General features: G+C 46.8%; 2 protein-coding genes across 3 annotated transcripts in view; one reads left to right on the top strand and one right to left on the bottom strand.

Moving 5' to 3' along the window:
* LOC112225352 (beta-galactoside alpha-2,6-sialyltransferase 2) overlaps positions 1-6,571 on the top strand; it is a 57,953-nt gene extending 51,382 nt beyond the window's left edge. The window contains exons 6-7 of one of the 2 annotated variants that reach the window (XM_042306523.1): positions 1,368-1,542; positions 1,863-2,088. In XM_042306523.1, the coding sequence (XP_042162457.1) occupies positions 1,368-1,542; positions 1,863-1,978 (291 nt within the window). In that variant the 3' untranslated portion in view covers positions 1,979-2,088. Of the gene's footprint in view, positions 1-1,367; positions 1,543-1,862; positions 2,089-5,875 lie in introns of those variants that run through there. The other variant, XM_024389262.2, reaches the window with a different exon arrangement.
* Positions 2,006-18,548, bottom strand: part of LOC112225353 (teleost multiple tissue opsin 2b) — a 38,350-nt gene continuing 21,807 nt past the window's right edge. Inside the window, exons 3-4 of the mRNA XM_042306524.1 lie at positions 12,364-12,597; positions 2,006-3,514 (exon numbers count right to left, since the gene is read on the bottom strand). Coding sequence (XP_042162458.1) covers positions 3,296-3,514; positions 12,364-12,597 — 453 coding nt within the window. The 3' untranslated portion in view covers positions 2,006-3,295. The remainder of the gene's footprint in view (positions 3,515-12,363; positions 12,598-18,548) is intronic.

The following is an 18,548-nucleotide window of genomic DNA, read 5'->3' on the forward strand; positions in this document are numbered from 1 at the left end:
TCTTGTCTCCACTTCCTCCCTCTTCTCTCCTCTTCTTCCCTCTTGTCTCCACTTCCTCCCTCTTGTCTTCCTACCTGTTCTCTCCTCTTCTTCCCTCTTGTCTCCACTTCCTCCCTCTTGTCTTCCTCCCTGTTCTCTCCTCTTCTTCCCTCTGGCCTTCCTCCCTGTTCTCTCCTCTTCTTCCCTCTGGCCTTCCTCCCTGTTCTCTCCTCTTCTTCCCTCTGGCCTTCCTCCCTGTTCTTCCTCCCCTCTTCTTTTTCCCTCTGGCCTTCCTCCCTGTTCTCTCCTCTTCTTCCCTCTGGCCTTCCTCCCTGTTCTCTCCTCTTCTTCCCTCTGGCCTTCCTCCCTGTTCTCTCCTCTTTTCCCTCTGGCCTTCCTCCCTGTTCTCTCCTCTTTTTCCCTCTGGCCTTCCTCCCTGTTCTCTTCCCTCTGGCCTTCCTCCCTGTTCTCTCCTCTTTTTCCCTCTGGCCTTCCTCCCTGTTCTCTCCTCTTCTTCCCTCTGGCCTTCCTCCCTGTTCTCTCCTCTTCTTCCCTCTGGCCTTCCTCCCTGTTCTCTCCTCTTCTTCCCTCTGGCCTTCCTCCCTGTTCTCTCCTCTTCTTCCCTCTGGCCTTCCTCCCTGTTCTCTCCTCTTCTTCCCTCTGGCCTTCCTCCCTGTTCTCTCCTCTTCTTCCCTCTGGCCTTCCTCCCTGTTCTCTCCTCTTCTTCCCTCTGGCCTTCCTCCCTGTTCTCTCCTCTTCTTCCCTCTGGCCTTCCTCCCTGTTCTCTCCTCTTCTTCCCTCTTGCCTTCCTCCCTGTTCTCTCCTCTTCTTCCCTCTTGTCTCCACTTCCTCCCTCTTGTCTTCCTACCTGTTCTCTCCTCTTCCTCCCTGTTCTCTTCTCTTCTTTCTTCTTGTCTTCTCTTCTTTCCTCTCCTCTTCCTCCCTGTTCTCTCCTCTTCCTTTATTTATATTTTGTGTCCTTAATCTCACCTGGGTTCCACTTTATCACCGTCCTCTCTCTTTCGCGTGTGTGCGCCCTCTCTCCCTCACTCTCATGCTTGCGCTCTCTCTCTCTCTCATCCCCTCTCTCTTTGAGTAGAGGTGCATGATCAGTAACAAGTCCAGGGGAAAAGGACGAAGCCGTGATTATCACTGTGATAGGAGAATATGATGCAATGTAGTTGGTCCAGGAATAGGTTGCAAAATGGCTTAATATATTCTAGGAATAACTACAGGTATCAACTTCCTTCAATCTGTCTCTTTGTTTAACTGTTTCTCTGTGGTATGCCAGTCTAGAGTAGACTATAACTATTACCCCCTCCCCATCGCTCTCCCTCTTTCTTTGTCCCCCTTTCTCTCGCTCGCCCCCTTCTCTCTCTCTCTGACAGTGGTATGCCAGTCCAGACTATAACCTGTTCAGTCCATATGTGGAGCACCGGAGGCTCCACCCCACCCAGCCCTTCTACATCCTCCACCCCAAATATGTGTGGCAGCTCTGGGACGTCATCCAGGGCAACACCCAGGAGACCATCCAGCCCAACCCACCCTCCTCAGGGTTCATAGGTGAGACTGTATACCCACATATGCATACAGGTGTGTATACACACGTACAAGCACACGCACACACACGCACTTACTCAAGTGTTTTGTAAAACAGGCTCTGTGGTTATAATGTTAACATCAGAGAGTCTGATATGCAGCCAGTCGACCCCTCCATGTTGTGTAATACAGTGCTTGGGCTCAGCATCTGCTTGGCGTCATGTTATTGTATTATAATATAACAGCACTACAGGACCTATAGCAACACTCACGGGGCTATTAAAACCTAGCCTAGGTCATCAACAGAACAGTGTCGTTCTTATTATAACCCACCTCTTCTTCAGGTCACCTTGACTGCAACGCCGGGTTGCTGTTGGCATCCTCCCCTTCTCTAGACCTCTTCCTGGGTCATGCATCAAGTAGTACAAGGCTGTGTTGCGGTAGGATTTGGGGTGTTTAGGTATTCGTTGAGTCAGACCCCCATATGTCCAGTTTGGGGAGAACGATGTCTCACAGATATTTTATTGAAGGAATATCCTTGTCCCTAATAATAAAGTGTGGTGTATTGCAGTGCGATATTACATTGTTTGCGTAATTATAATATTATAAGTAAGTACATTTCAATTTGCTCAGTAGACCGGTGAAATTAAAAATCACACCAGAAACACACAGACATGTCAGACTGAATTCAGCGCTTTCTTTGTACAGGTTCTGATGAAGGGGGAGAGGTCAGGGGGGAATAAGTTTGGGAGGGGGGTGGTAGGTACCCCAAATATCACACATGAGTTCAAAGCCACTTCTCCCCAAACAAAATGCTGGCAGGTCTGGCAAAAGTCCCATTCTCAATCTGTGAGATCCATGTAGTTCCACAATAGAGAAGTCCGAGATCAGAGCTTCAGTCCGAGATCAGAGCTTCAGTCCGAGATCACCCACAGTCACCAGTGTACCAGTATCCTTCAGAGCTGTACTGCTCAGTATTTGTTCTCTTGATGAACTTTTATAGTCTTTATCAGCTCTTTACTGGACATCCCATAGCTTATTGCACCAGTCAGTGGATGCACCTCAAATCGCACCCTATTACCCTTCTTTCCCGTGCCCTATGTAGTGCACTACGTTGGGGAATAGGGTGCGATTTGAGATACATCCACAGACCTTCTTATCAGTCTTCACAGTCAGGACAACAGAGGCTGGGAGTAGCGTAACCACTGGCTGTGTGTGTGTGTGTTAGAGGTGCGGGGTAAGTGTGTGTGTGTGAGAGGTGTGGGGTAAGTGTGCGTTAGAGAGGTGGGGTAAGTGTGCGTTAGAGAGGTGGGGTAAGTGTGTGTGTGTGTGTGTGTGTGTGTTGAGGGGGTGAAATGTGACAGAGATACTCCTTTTCACTTGGGCAGTCGATGTGTTTAGAAAAGAAGCAAGTGTATCGAGCAATGGTTTTTACACCTCACAGAGACAAGCCAGAGAACAGGCCGAGTGATATCAAATGGTACACATAGTTCATAACCACACACACCCTCTCTCCCCTTTGAATGCAGCACACATGCTCACTCTACAGCCCCCCCTCCCTCATGTATACATATACAGAAATGTACTTTCTCTTGCACACACAGCATGTACAATTTCACTCCTACATAAAGATAAACACAGCAGTTGGTAAACAAATGGAAGGGGTTGGGCTGGAGTAGACGAGCGCATGGGCCTTGGAGACTATTGGTCAACACAGTAGCTAGCTAGCTAGCTGAGCCATGCATCAACACCCACCAGGCCTTCCCGGCGTGCCCGCTCATGAGAGAGTGACCTCGGGTGGGTTGGTGTGCTCTGTGACCAGGGTGCTGCAGCCATGGTTCTGGATACCCGTGGAGATCCGGGCGGTGCACGCCACCGTGTTGCTGTACACGCGGCGGCTAAGCTGGATGGCGGTGGTCTTGGAAGGCATGGAGGATTGGCCGTTCTCCGCGGAGGGCCTTTCACACCGGATCAGGATGAGGAAACACCTGTAGAACTGAGGAGGAGGGAGAGATTACATGGGAGAAACATGGCAGGGCAGAAGAATGGGGTGAGGAATGCAAAAGGAAGAGTTGGAAGAAAAGTCTAAGTATTGCTTGGTGGTCGCAAAAAAACCTGCATGTGGAAGGTGTTGCTACAGCAAAGATGAGCGAAAACATCATTATCCATGTCCTCTTTTTGCTAATTGGTCGCATGCGCAAACTAGCATTCATAAATGGATTTATCTGCCGGTATTGTTCCGTGTTACCATGGTAACTGATTCTATAGGCTCTAGCCTGCTATCTCTGGGTTGTATGAACAGGGTCATTCAGGAGTGCTAATATGACGTCAATTCCATTCTTGGTCAATAACGTTTTAACACTTCAACTGCACTTATTATTTGGTGGCCACCTCGCTTGATCGTCTAACAAGAACAACATGCACACTCGTGTTCAGTCTCCTTTGAGAGGTTGGACAAATGTTTCCATTCCCTGAGTTTGACCTGTCACATTTCTCTCTGATGTCACCAAGGTAAACAGGAAGTGAGGTGGTAGAGAGGGAATGGCCCTGTAAGGACTTCAGTTCATCAGCAGAGTAGCGTGGTCTTGTCATGTTTAGTGTGACCTCACAGGCCATTAAACATGCTACATACAGTAGTACATCACACTAACACAGCTGCCCCCAGAGCCATGCACATTGTCAACTCAGCGCTCTCTTCCTGGATTCCTATTTCTCATGGTTGACTGACCCTCTGAGAGATAACATAGTGTACATCAGGGAGTACCCGTACACTGTTTAGATGATCCTGTAGTTCCTTTAGCAATGTTTACTCTAAACTTTGATGAAGACCCTTTTGTGGTTGAAACATTTCCAAATAACTGAGTGTACATTATTTTGGAGGGGTGGTAGAGTAGGAAAAGAAGCTGCTACTTGCTCTGTCTGTTTATACCCTCTCTGATGTTTTTGCAGGGTGTGTGTGTGAACAAGAATGGATTTGGGGGTGAATTTAGGGTGTTTGTGTGAGAGGCACATGGTTAGTCTCTGTATGTTGTAGGTGTGTTTGGATGTGTATTTATGTAAACATTGTGTACTAGGTGGTTCATAATTGGTTGGTATCCTAACTGAATGTATGTTCTGTTTTACTATAGTTAAGAGAAACAATAGTGCAACAGAGCTTGGATACCAGGCAACTTCATAATCACATAATTCAATGTAAGGATTGCGTGTTTTGCAGAATGTGTGAGTATGTATATACTAGACCAGTGGTTCTCAATTTTTGTCACGGGAGGTTTTGAATATATATATATATAAAACATTAAGAACACGTTCCTAATATTTAGTTGCACCCCTTTTTCTCTCAGAACAGCCTCAAATCGTCAGTCATGGACTTTACAAGGTGTTGAAAGCGATGCGGGCCCATCTTGACTCCAATGCTTCCCACCGTTGTGTCAAGTTGGCTGGGTGTCCTTTGGGTGGTGGACCATTCTTGATACACATGGAGAAACTGTTGTGTGACAACCCAGCAACGTTGCAGTTCTTGACACACTCAAACCGGAGCGAATGGCACCTATAACCATACCCCGTTCAAAGGCACTTAAATATTTTGTCTTTCCCAAACACCCTCTGAACGACACAGACAATCCATGTCTCAACAGTCTCGAGCATTAAAAATCATTTTTTAACTTTTCTCCTCCCCTTCATCGACACTGATTTGAAGTGGATTTAACAAGTGACCTCAATAAGGAATCATAGCTTTCACCTGGTCAGTCTGTTATGGAAAGAACAGGTGTTCATAATGTTTTGTACACTCAGTGTAGATCTTATTTTAATATGAGAAACGGTGTCTGAATGTAAACAACTAACCGGTAGAAAGTGTGCAGGAATAATAAGGAAAAGAAATGCCACAGTATTTTGCATCATGTGTAGTTCTGTTTCTTTAACTTGATTACTGACATGCAAAACATTTTGGGACTATTATCAACAATGGATAAATGAAACACCTAAAGATGTTTTTTTGTTTGTTGTGGAATTGTCCTTTTTAATCAGTATTTTCCATATAGAGCTATTAGCAGTGCTATTTGGCAGATTTTGTAGTCTCAAACAAGCGAGCTTGCCAACATTCTTCATCGGGAATTATTGAAAATGGGAAAAGGTGGGAATGTTGTTCCCTTATTTAATATAATTGCTACATTTACTGTCAATAGAGAATTCAAAATAGTTTTCAGATTGCATTTCAGCCCCTCAAAAAATGCAATGCGAATATTGGGTTGCAACTGAAACAACCTGCTTCAATTTGGGTCCCGAGGAAAAACCAGTTGAGAACCACTACGCTAGACTATCTAACCCCTTTCTCTCTACCTTGTCGTTGTAATGATAGGCATCCTCCTGATGATGGCGCTGTGCGAAGAGGTCCACGTGTACGAGTACATCCCCTCGCTGCGACAGACAGACCTGTGCCACTACCACGAGGGCTACTACGACGCAGCCTGCACCCTGGGGGCGTACCACCCACTGCTTTACGAGAAGAGCCTGGTGCAGCGCATCAACACCGGCCCCGAACGAGACCTGAAGAGGAAGGGCCGCGTCACCCTCCCTGGCTTCAGCACCGTCAACTGTGACCTCTGAACGATCAACTTATGAACTCTGACCCTTAAAAGAAGCCACATGTGGAACCACCACAACCCCACAGGACAAGGGGGAAATGGTGCAATAATAACCCTCTGACCTCTGGGGGAACCCGGAGGGAACCACGTAGAACAGTGGAGAACCCAAGCCATAGCCCCTCTGTGTGGGATGGGATCAAACCAGAGGGTGAAGGTCTAGTGTAACTACATTTATGTCAGGACTTTTGAACAGAACCCAGACAGGGTGAAACCCAGCCTTCCTTAGAGGATAATGGACCCAAGACGGCCTGAAGTGACTGTATCTCCCGATCTCTGCCATTGCTGAGCCGGAAGAGAGGAGAGCTGTATAGTGTAGCAATAGATTAGTGTTATTAGATTTTTTTTATATACAGTACCAGTCAAAAGTTGGACTCAACTACTCATTACAGGGGTTTTCTTTATTTGAACTATTTTCCACATTGTATAATAATAGTGAAGACATCAAAACTATGAAATAACACACAGAATCATGTAGTAACCAAAAAAGTGTATATTTTATATTTGAGATTCTTCAAAATAACTCATTTGCCTTTGACAGCTTTGCACACTCTTGGCATTCTCTCAACCAGCATCATGAGGTAGTCACCTGGAATGCATTTCAATTAACAGGTGTGCCTTGTTAAAAGTTAATTAGTGGAATTTCTTTCCTCAATGTGTTGTGAAAAGGTAGGGGTGGTATACAGAAGATAGCTCTATTTGGTAAAAGACCAAGTTCATATTATGGCAAGAACAGCTCAAATAAGCAATGACAAACGACAGTCCATCAATACTTTAAGACATGAAGGTCAGTCAATCTGTAAAATTTCAAGGACTTTGAAAGTTTCTTCAAGTGCAGTCGCAAAAACCATCAAGTGCTATGATGAAGTTGGCTCTCATGAGGACTGCCACAGGAAAGGAAGACCCAGAGTTACATCTGCTGCAGAAGAGAAGTTCATTAGTTACCAGCCTCAGAAATTGGAGCTTCAGAGTTCAAGTAACAGACACATCTCCACATCAAATGTTCAGAGGAGACTGTGTGAATCAGGTCTTCATGGATGAAGAAACCACTACTAAAGGACACCAATAAGGGACTTGCTTGGGCCAAGAAACACGAGCAATGGACATTACTGGTGGAAATCTGTCATTTAGTCTGAGGAGTCCAAATTTGAGATTTTTGGTTCCAACCACTGTCTTTGTGAGACGCGGAGTAGGTGAACTGATCACTGCATGTGTGGTTCCCACCGTGAAGCATGGGGGAGGAGGTGTGATGGTGTGGGGGTGCTTTGCTGGTGACACTGTGATTTATTTAGAATTCTAGGCACACTTAACCAGCATGGCTACCACAGCATTCTGCAGCAATACACCATCCCATCTGACTTGCGCTTAGTGGGACTAATCATTTGTTTTTCAACAGGACAATGACCCAACTCACCTCCAGGCTGTGTAAGGGCTATTTGACCAAGAAGGGGAGTGATGGAGTGCTGCATCAGATGACCTGGCCTCCACAATCACCTGACCTCAACCCAATTGAGATGGTTTGGGATGTATTGGACCGCAGAGTGAAGAAAAAGCAGCCAACAAGAGCTCAGCATATATGGGAATTCCATCAAGACTACTACTACTTCCAGGTGACTACCCCAGGAAGCTGGTTGAGAGAATACCGACAGTGTGCGAAGCTGACATTAAGACAAAGGGTGGCTACTTTGACTCTCAAATATAAAATATTTTGATTTGTTTAACACTTTTTTTGGTTACTACGATTCCATGTGTTATTTCGTAGTTTTGATGTTTTTACTATTATTCTACAATGTAGAAAATGGTTATTATAAAGAAAAACCCTTGAATGAGTATGTGGCCAAACTTTTGACTGGTACTGTATAACTTAATGTGTTTTGCTGTTGTGAAGTGTTTTTCTAGAGCTCTGGTTGCTCGTCTTCCTTAAAATGACTTAAAGGACAGTCCCACAGTTTTTTAATGATGGATGTTTGTTTTTTTATGACTCTCATGGGGTGGTAAATTAATCTTTGAGAAAATGAGCAGTGGTCTGCACTGAATGTCTGAAAACACGTCCATACCAAACACACACTTCTGAACATGTACAAACTCGGCATACACCAGCCACACACTCCTGACAACCCGTAACAAAAACTTGAACTTTAATTAAAAATGTACCTCAGTACCACTTCAATGACAATACACGTGCTCATACATACAGGTACATGTATCTCAATACAGACATGCTGGAACTACACCAAACACTCATCACATCAGTATTACCTAATCAAGATGGTACATTGTGTTTAAAAAAAAATCTACAGTCACACATTCTTCTGTGTTCAACATTCCTTAAATGTCCTCTAGTCTTATTTCAAAGTCTTATTTGATGGTGTTGTTGTCATCAGGGTTTTGATTGCTGTTGATGCTGCTGCTGTGCTTTATGCTCAATCACTCTTTGCTCTTCTTTTCTCATCTCCCAAGCTGTACCGGACCACTTGCCAACTCCTAAAGAGGTTGTCATACTCCCACTTAGGTCTTTAAGACTGGCTGACTGGTTGCCACTTCAAGGGCATGCACAGTTCTGTGTCTGGCGGATAGTTAGGTACCAAACCCAGGAAAACCCTTTGGTTGCCCGTTCTTTGGCCTAATCCAGTACAATGATGTCCTTTTTAAGATTTGTGAACACCAAAGGATGCAGGGCTAGGCTAGCGGATAGGAGTTAGGGGGTAAGAGAGGACTCGCAAAGCATTCTTTCAACAGCTGTAACCCTGTGCCTAGTAGCCAACCGGACACTGGGTTGCCTTTCAAAACACCCAAAGACTGATCTTACACATACTGTATGCTATCCATGTAACTGCAGTGTCATTGTTGTGGTTTTTATTGCTGATTTAATTGTTTAATAGTTAAGATTTAAAGAAAGTTGTTAGTCACCTGATAGTGTTGCTCAAACCGTCCAGTGTTCTGTTAGTGGCGGGCTGGGGTAGGAGAGGTCACTAGTCAAACTCCCTTTGAGTGTCCACCCCATGCCAAAAGGGAATTGAACCAACACCCTCTCTCTGACGTCTCTTTAAAAGCAGCTGTAATTACTACGATGATTGACCTGCCTCTTTAAATGAATGTAATCACACCACACCTCCGACTGTCAAAGCCAAACCTCTCCCTAGGACAGTTGTATCTACGAGCACACTACAGATGTAGGATCTTAATTTGATCCAGTTTGCTACAGCAGGAAAATAATCCTGCACAACGGGAAATGTGAATTTATTATGTGGATTATAATAAATTGACTTTTTGTAGGGGTTGACATGTCAAAGTGAAAACTACAAACTTCAGAAGCTTTTTTTAAACCTCAAATACGCTACAAGTTTTAAATGAACTGGTCTTGAAATGCAGGACTCCAACAGGGTGATCAAATTAAGATCCTACATATGTGCCATAGATGGTCAAGGGATTCAGTCTGCAGGGTTCGGTAGCTGGACTGCCTCCCAGGCACGTCATGCTGATATGGTTTGTGGCATTCAGCAGAGCTAGTAACTGAAGCCTACCATTCCCTATGTCTTTACCATTCTCATTTTGACTGAATCCTCCAATATTGTTCTGAAAGTACTCTTTTGCCTGGGCTTGCAGCAGGCTGCCACGATGCGCTGCCAGAGACCTTTCTTATTATGGCAGGGATTTGAAGCAGTAACATCTCCAGACTCATTCTTTGTCCGGCTTTAATGTCTTCCTCGTTTACACCGACTCTGTGCCAGAGCTGCCTGCAGTGCGTTTCAGCTAGCTGTCGTGTGTGTGTGTAGGAGAGGAGGATAACTCAGAGATCCTATAGATCATCCTATATTGCTCTATATTCTATGGGATCACTATCTGGCCATGCTAGAATGGACAGCGGGGGCTGTTCTTTCTAACCACAAATCCGCTTACAACTACTAAGCTTCACCTTTATCCCAAGCTGAGCCTCCTATAAGACCAAACAGATCATGCACTTGTTGTCAATCAGATATGCCATTATGGCCACTGTAGTCCTTTCTGTAATGGCCAGATGGTGACCATTCCCTGGGTAGGGACAACTGGGAGGGGTTGACATTGGCAGCCATAGTGACATAATTCATAGAGATTTGTGTGTGCGTGTTTTGTTTGTTTGTTTTGCGTTGTGATATTCAGGAAAGTGTTGCTGTGCCCTTGCTCCAGGAACAGTGCTTAACCAGGGTTGAGGAAACAAATTGATCCGGTCGTAAACATGGCAGTCAAACGCTGCATGGAATATAGAGGCATCTGCTGAAGAGATTGTTGTTGTAATCAAGTGATGAGTGAAGAGAGACTGAACAGGAATACCATTTAGAGTTGGAGCCGTTTTAAATATGATTGAGCTACCTAGGATCAATGACAGTGTTAATAACAGTGCAAACCCTTCCCAACCGGTGTGACAGACCATTAGCTTGGGGAGCCAACACAAGTCTTTTAGGTTTTAGGCAAGGTTACTCGGCACACAAGCATGGTTCAGAAGAACTGTTACACCGGCACGCCAGGCAAGCAAAATATTTTGAGCCACATCTGCTATCTCATTAACACATGGCTTGAAGGAGCCAGACACACCGCTGCGTCAAATGATTTCCCAAGGCCCACCTCTCACTGAGAGATCTAACAAAGGGAAACAGAGGGGGGGGCTTTGATGAAACTGTCTGGAATGGTCTCGACTCACACCACTATCATAAGTATCATCTCTGATTCATGTCCATGCATCATTATTGAAGTGTTCAAATCATTCAATGTAATTGTTACGTTTGTGATTAACACTGACAGTGTTAAAAAAAAAAAAAAAAGATACAATAACTTTGTTTCTATTCCAATGCTTAGAGCAGGTAAATCTATCTGGAGCAAGGATAAGTCTTAAACTGTCTATGTATGTGTACTTGTCTGGATCCCAATTAGCGTTTGCAGAAGCAGCAAGCTACTCTTCCTGGGGTCCACAAAACATGACAAGTAACAAAACACTAATAGACAAGGACAGTCACACATTTGAATTACAACAATGATAGACAAACAGTACAACAAAAAAGAATACAAACAATACAGCTAAAAAGTTGTCTGTACTGTGCTTTACTCTGTACTTTCCTGTACACAAGAAACAGCATCCAAGACATAAGATTTTCTACCTGCGTTGTGCAAGTGTATATTGTGTGCGTAGGGAAATTTTATCCAGCTGGAAACGAGAGCAGCAATTATTAGTTCCGTAGAAGCACTTCTTGATCAAATGCAATGCCTTTGGCAACAGCATTGAAATCTTGATACTGTGCCAAATGTAATTTGTGGGTGGATATGTTTCTTATAGCAGGTATTTTTAAGGTGCTCCCTTCAGGGGGGGTGTTATAGGATAAAGATGACCAACGTATCTGCATGGGCCATAGAGAATGATAGAGGACGCTTCTTTGTATCTGTCCCATTATGGTGTCTGAGCACATGGGCGGCATCATTGAGGCCATATCCATTTGAGTTGGTATGCAAACTGCCACCTATAGTGTGTTGTTTGAACAGATATAAAGCCAAGGTTGCCGATTTTATATCCACCTGCATTTATGGAATGTTTGCTCACAAGTATAATTCATTGGCTGATTTCCTCCTTAACCACCTAGTTAACTACTTCAAAATGAGGGCATTTTTCAATGGTGTTGCCCATGCTAAAATACGCTTTTGGGAACTAGAGTCCTCTTATCATTCTCTGTGGTAAGGATGGACACGCCAGGTGCATTGTGTTCAACAGAAACAACACAGAGAAAGTCGTTTTGGAGATCACTGCTTAACTTGATCCCTCCTCCAGTTGCTCTGTACTCCTTCTGTCACAATTTTTTTAGAACTATGTTTTTCCTTTTGATTTGTCATTGCAGGTTTCTTTATTAAAATTTGAATAGGTATTTAAGTTGACTGTTTGTATACATTGAAATTGTTAATTTATTGTTCTATTTTTACCATGTAAATAAACGCATTGTACGTGTACAAAAGATCTCTCCAGAGTAATCAATACTTAGGTCGGGATTCAATCTGTGGAGTGCTGTCGGCAATGCACCATTTATTGGTAATTTCCGATTGAACCGACATGTGCAGCGATAAGAATGCAATTGGGAACATTTGCCTTTCAAAGCCATATTGTTGACATCTCAACCTCAGATTACTAACAAGAAACCCACACTACCACGCACCCCCAACAAAAATACTACCCCCCCCGACTAACCTGTTTGTTCATGAGGATGTAGATGAGAGGGTTGATGACAGTGCTGCTCTTGGCCAGGAGCGAGGGCACCACCGCAGCCACGGGGGTGATGATGCCGGGCCGGCCAAACGTCGCCATCATGGCCACCACGCCGTAGGGCATCCAGCACAATATGTAGCACACCACTGTAGTCAGCACCATGAACAGGATGTGGTACTCTCTCCGCCGTGCCGCTGTCCTACGTATCTTACCCACCTAAAGACAGGTGAGATGAAAGGAGAGCGTGAGGGGAGGTGACGGTGTTTCGTCACCCCGGGGAGAGAAAATAGTCCTTTTGTCCAAACAGAAATGCACAGGTTTGCTGTATTTATATTCTCAAACCCCTGGACATCACACACACACTCTGGATGTTTGATGAATGCTTATACTTGAGAACGAATAGTCTGTCTCTCTCACTCACATCCCTGCAGTGTAGGTTCATTGTTCTGCCTGAGGGCTTCTCTCCAAACCCACAGAGAGCCAGTGGTAATCAGTCCATCCATTTTGTGACGCTAACCTTCCATTTCAGCCAGGAGACAACTGACACACCATTCATCTCCCCCACCCGCCCTATCGGGGGACAGCGGAGAGGGAGTCCATACTCCTCCCTCCATTCTAGAGGACTAAGGCACTGACACCCTCTCTCCATCCTGTTGCGCCAACACTTGAACTCTGTGTGTTAACCTTTTGAGCTAATGCCTAAGGCATTTCGGTCTCCCAGGCAAGGTTTAATTATCACATGTATCTGTGCCTTGAGTCGCATGCCATTTTTGCAGATTCATCTGCTGAATTTGGATTTCTCGTTGCCCTGACCTGGACCTTCTAGCACGCTTCAATGGAAGTGCGCTACTGGGACCACTCACTAATCCTACTTGTCTGAATTGCTGAATTACTGTGGGGATCTGAGGGGTTGGGCGCTGGGGTTGTCTTCATAAGTCTGTCCCAATTCGGTCGTAAAAACTTGCCTGGCTACCGGTCCACATCCCTCAGGTCAAATGCCACACCCACTAACGTTTCTTCTCCACGATGAGTCTGGATTTCCTCTCCTCCCGGAGAGTGAACACATTCTGACATTCTAAATGGTCCCAGAAACCGATGGGTTGGGCCAAGGCGAATCATGAGTCACGTCATTTTGACGCAAGCACAAACAACTTCAAAGATGAAAGGTTCAAACTAATGTATGGAGCGATCGACAGGGCAGCAGAATTAAATGTATGACGAGTTGTCAGGCAACGTAATTACAGCTCTAATAGCAAAACAGTGGCGGGCTGTATTCATTGTCGATTGGTCAATTCTTGACACCGTGCACTGCAACTGACTCTGGCACATTTAGAGAAAGCTGCTTACTCTTATCAGGGGAGTCCGAACAGAAGAAAGGGATTATTTAGATTTGGGATTAGAGAGGGGTCAGTAGCTAACACACACAACAAAATAACCCCATAATCTATGTGTAAGTGTGCATATACAGTGGGGGGAAAAAGTATTTAGTCAGCCACCAATTGTGCAAGTTCTCCCACTTAAAGATGAGGCCTGTAATTTATCATAGGTACACTTCAACTATGGCAGGCAAAATGAGAAGAAAAAAAATCCAGAAAATCACATTGTAGGATTTTTAATTAATTAATTTGCAAATGATGGTGAAAAATAAGTATTTGGTCAATAAAAGTTTCTCAATACTTTGTATTGTTTGTTGGCAATGACAGAGGTCAAACGTTTTCTGTAAGTCTTCACAAGGTTTTCACACACTGTTGCTGGTATTTTGGCCCATTCCTCCATGCAGATTTCCTCTAGAGCAGTGATGTTTTCGGGCTGATGCTGGGCAACACGGACTTTCAACTCCCTCCAAAGATTTTCTATGGGGTTGAGATCTGGAGACTGGCTAGGCCACTCCAGGACCTTGAAATGCTTCTTACGAAGCCACTCCTTCGTTGCCCGGGCGGTGTGTTTGGGATCATTGTCATGCTGAAAGACCCAGCCATGTTTCATCTTCAATTCCCTTGCTGATGGAAGGAGGTTTTCACTCAAAATCTCACGATACATGGCCCCATTCATTCTTTCCTTTCCACGGATCAGTCGTCCTGGTCCCTTTGCAGAAAAACAGCCCCAAAGCATGATGTTTCCACCCCCATGCTTCACAGTAGGTATGGTGTTCTTTGGATGCAAGTCAGCATTCTTTGTCCTCCAAACACGACGAGTTGAGTTTTTACCAAAAAGTTATATTTTGGTTTCATCTGACCAAATGACATTCTCCCAATCTTCTTCTGGATCATCCAAATGCTCTCTAACAAACTTCAGATGGGCCTGGACATGTACTGGCTTAAGCAGGGGGACACGTCTGGCACTGCAGGATTTGAGTCCCTGGCGGCGTAGTGTGTTACTGATGGTAGGCTTTGTTACTTTGGTCCCAGCTCTCTGCAGGTCATTCACTAGGTCCCCCCCGTGTGGTTCTGGGATTTTTGTTCACCGTTCTTGTGATCATTTTGACCCCACGGGGTGAGATCTTGCGTGGAGCCCCAGATCGAGGGAGATTATCAGTGGTCTTGTATGTCTTCCATTTCCTAATAATTGCTCCCACAGTTGATTTCTTCAAACCAAGCTGCTTACCTATTGCAGATTCAGTCTTCCCAGCCTGGTGCAGGTCTACAATTTTATTTCTGGTGTCCTTGACAGCTCTTTGGTCTTGGCCGTAGTGGAGTTTGGAGTGTGACTGTTTGAGGTTGTGGACAGGTGTCTTTTATACTGATAAGTTCAAACAGGTGCCATTAATACAGCTAACGAGTGGAGGACAGAGGAGCTGTCACGAGTCCGACTGAGGGTGTTTTGCCCCTTCCCAGGAGGGTGGCGCTCGGCGGTCGTCGTCACCGGCCTATTAGCTGCCACTGATTGTTTTTCCTCCCCCTCCTTGTATGTTTAGTGGTAGCACCTGTTCATGTTTAATTAGTTTGTCTTTATTAGACAGCCGGCCCGCCTGGTTGTTGTGCGGGATTATTTCAATGTAACCTTCGGCTCTGTTGTAGAGGTACGTGTTAGTGCCTGGTCGTGATTTTTTCCATTGTACATTTTGATTCCCTGTGGTTGGGAACATAACTTTTGTGAGCACCCTGTGGTGCGTTGGCGCTATTAAAAGACGCACAGCATTGAACTATGTCTCCTGCATTTGACTCCACACGCACGACACCCGGAGCATTACAGAATCCCGCACCTATCAAATTGAATGGAGTCAGCAGGAGCAGCAGCCAACCCTCTCCCATCGATGGAGGAACGGGTTCTCCACCACACCACCGTCCTCCATCGGATCGGATCCACGATGGATCAAGTGATGGAGAGAATGGACAGATGGGAGAGGAGTGGTCTCCTCTCTCCACCTTCGGCACCCACGGTCCCGGACTCCCCATCTCCCGACTCCAGCACCCTCCGTCTGACGCTACCGAGGGCTTATGATGGAGCGGCGGCGGGTTGCCAGGGGTTTCTGCTTCAGCTGGAGCTATACCTGGCCACCATCAGACCCACTCCCTCAGGAGCAGAGAGGGTGAGTGTCCTCATCTCCTGCCTCACGGGTCGTGCTCTGGAGCGGGCGAACGCAGTCTGGAATGGCCCAGACTCTACCCAGAGTTTTCCCGCCGCTTCCGTGTCGTGTTTGATCACCCTCTAGACGGCCGAGCGGTGGGAGAATGACTATTTCATCTCAGGCAGGAGAGGAGGAGCGCCCAGGATTACGCGCTGGAGTTCCGGACCTTGGCAGCCGGATCTGGGTGGAACGACAGGGCCCTTATGGACCACTACAGGTGTAGTCTCCGAGAGGACGTCCGCCGGGAGTTAGCGTGTCGGGACACCACTCTGTCACTGGATCAGCTGATTGACATGTCCATTCGACTGGATAATCTGCTGGCTGCCCGCGGGCGTTCAGAGAGGGTCCTGTGCGTTCCACCACCCAGCCCCTCCGCTCCCATTCCGATGGAGTTGGGAGGGGCTGCGCCGAGGGGTACCGGAGGAGGCGGCCTTCCCTGCACCAACTGTGGTCGGAGAGGACACACTTCTGATCGGTGCTGGGGGGCTCCGTCTGGGAGTAGAGATGGCAGGCGGAACACTTCTCGGTCACCCCAGGTGAGTCAGCATCAAACTCACCCAGAAACCCCTGTTGGCCACATGTTTGTCTTAACCTTTTTCCTTCACTTTTTTCCCTCTTCCCAGCATAGGGCGCTAGTCGATTCAGGCGCAGCTGGGAACTTTATGGATCGCGGACTCGCCCTTAAGTTAGGGGTTCCGCTGGTGCCGATAGATTCTCCTTTCCCCGTGCACTCCCTAGATAGCCGGCCATTAGGGTCAGGGATGGTCAGGGAGACCACGGTCCCACTGGACATGGTGACGCAGGGGAATCATAGGGAGCGTATCAGTTTCTTTATTATTGATTCGCCTGCGTTTCCAGTGGTGCTGGGGACTCCCTGGCTGGCCCGGCACAATCCTAAAATTTCGTGGACCCAGGGGGTTCTCCATGGGTGGTCAGAGGAGTGTTCTGGAAGGTGTTTGGGAGTTTCCATCGGTGCCACGTCGGTGGAGAGTCCAGACCAGGGTTCCACGGTGTGCATTCCCCCCGAGTATGCCGATTTGGCAATCGCTTTCTGTAAAGTGAAAGTGACTAAATTACCACCTTATCAACCGGGAAGGGATTGTACGATAGATCTTCAGGTAGACGCTGCGCTTCCCAAGAGTCACGTGTACCCGCTGTCCCAGGAGGAGACGTTGGCAATGGAGACATACGTCACGGAGTCGCTGGGACAGGGGTACATTCGGCCCTCCATTTCACCCGTCTCCTCAAGTTTTTTTTGTGAGGAAAAAGGGAGGCTTGCGTCTGTGTATCGATTATAGAGATCTAAACGCCATCACAGTGGGGTATAGTTACCCTCTACCTCTCATCGCTACAGCGGTGGAATCGTTCCACCGAGCGCAGTTCTTCACAAAACTGGATCTCAGGAGCGCGTATAGTCTGGTGCGTATTCGGAAGGGAGACGAGTGGAAAACCGCATTTAGTACTACATCAGGCCACTATGAGTACCTCGTCATGCCGTATGGGTTAAAAAATGCTCCAGCCGTTTTTCAATCCTTTGTAGACAAGATTCTCAGGGACCTGTGCGGGCAGGGAGTGGTTGTTTATATCGATGACATTCTGATCTACTCGGCCACTCACACCGCGCATGTGTCTCTGGTGCGCAAGGTGCTTGGTAGACTGCTGGAGCATGACCTATACGTCAAGGCTGAGAAATGCGTGTTCTCTAAACGAGCCGTCTCTTTTCTGGGATATCGCATTTCCACCTCGGGGGTAGTGATGGAGGGTGACCGCATTAGGGCCGTGCGTAATTGGCCGACTCCGACCACGGTAAAGGAGGTGCAGCGGTTTTGGGGTTTTGCCAACTACTACCGGAGGTTTATCCGGGGTTTTGGCCAGATAGCGGCTCCCATCACCTCACTGCTGAAGGGGGGCCCAGTGCGGTTGCAGTGGTCAGCAGAGGCGGAGGGAGCATTCAACAAGTTGAAGGCGCTTCACTGATGCGCCCGTGTTGGCGCATCCGGACCCCTCTCTAGCATTCATAGTGGAGGTGGACGCGTCCGAGGCTGGGGTGGGTGCCGTGCTATCACAGCGCTCGGGTACGCCACCAAAACTCCGCCCCTGCGCTTTCTTCTCAAGGAAGCTCAGCCCAGCGGAGCGTAACTATGATGTGGGGGACCGGGAGTTGCTAGCGGTGGTTAGAGCTCTGAAGGTGTGGAGACACTGGCTTGAGGGGGCTAAGGACCCCTTTCTCATCTGGACCGACCACCAGAATCTGGAGTATATTCGGGCAGCTAGGAGACTTAACCCACGTCAGGCAAGGTGGGCCATATTCTTCACCCGGTTCTGGTTTACTTTGTCTTATAGACCGGGCTCCCAGAACGTAAAGGCTGACGCACTGTCCCGCCTTTACGACACGGAGGATGGGTCTACCGAACCTACTCCCATCCTTCCTGCCTCAAAGCTGGTAGCCCCAGTGGTATGGGAGGTGGAGTCGGACATCGAGCGGGCGTTACGGGCTGAACCCGCGCCTCCTCAGTGTCCAGCGGGGCGAAGGTACGTGCTGCTTGGTGTTCGGGACAAACTGATTCGGTGGGCTCACGTCCTACCCTCCTCGGGTCAC

Source organism: Oncorhynchus tshawytscha, linkage group LG26 (assembly GCF_018296145.1).
Source record: "Oncorhynchus tshawytscha isolate Ot180627B linkage group LG26, Otsh_v2.0, whole genome shotgun sequence".
NCBI classification, from domain to species: Eukaryota; Metazoa; Chordata; class Actinopteri; order Salmoniformes; family Salmonidae; genus Oncorhynchus; species Oncorhynchus tshawytscha.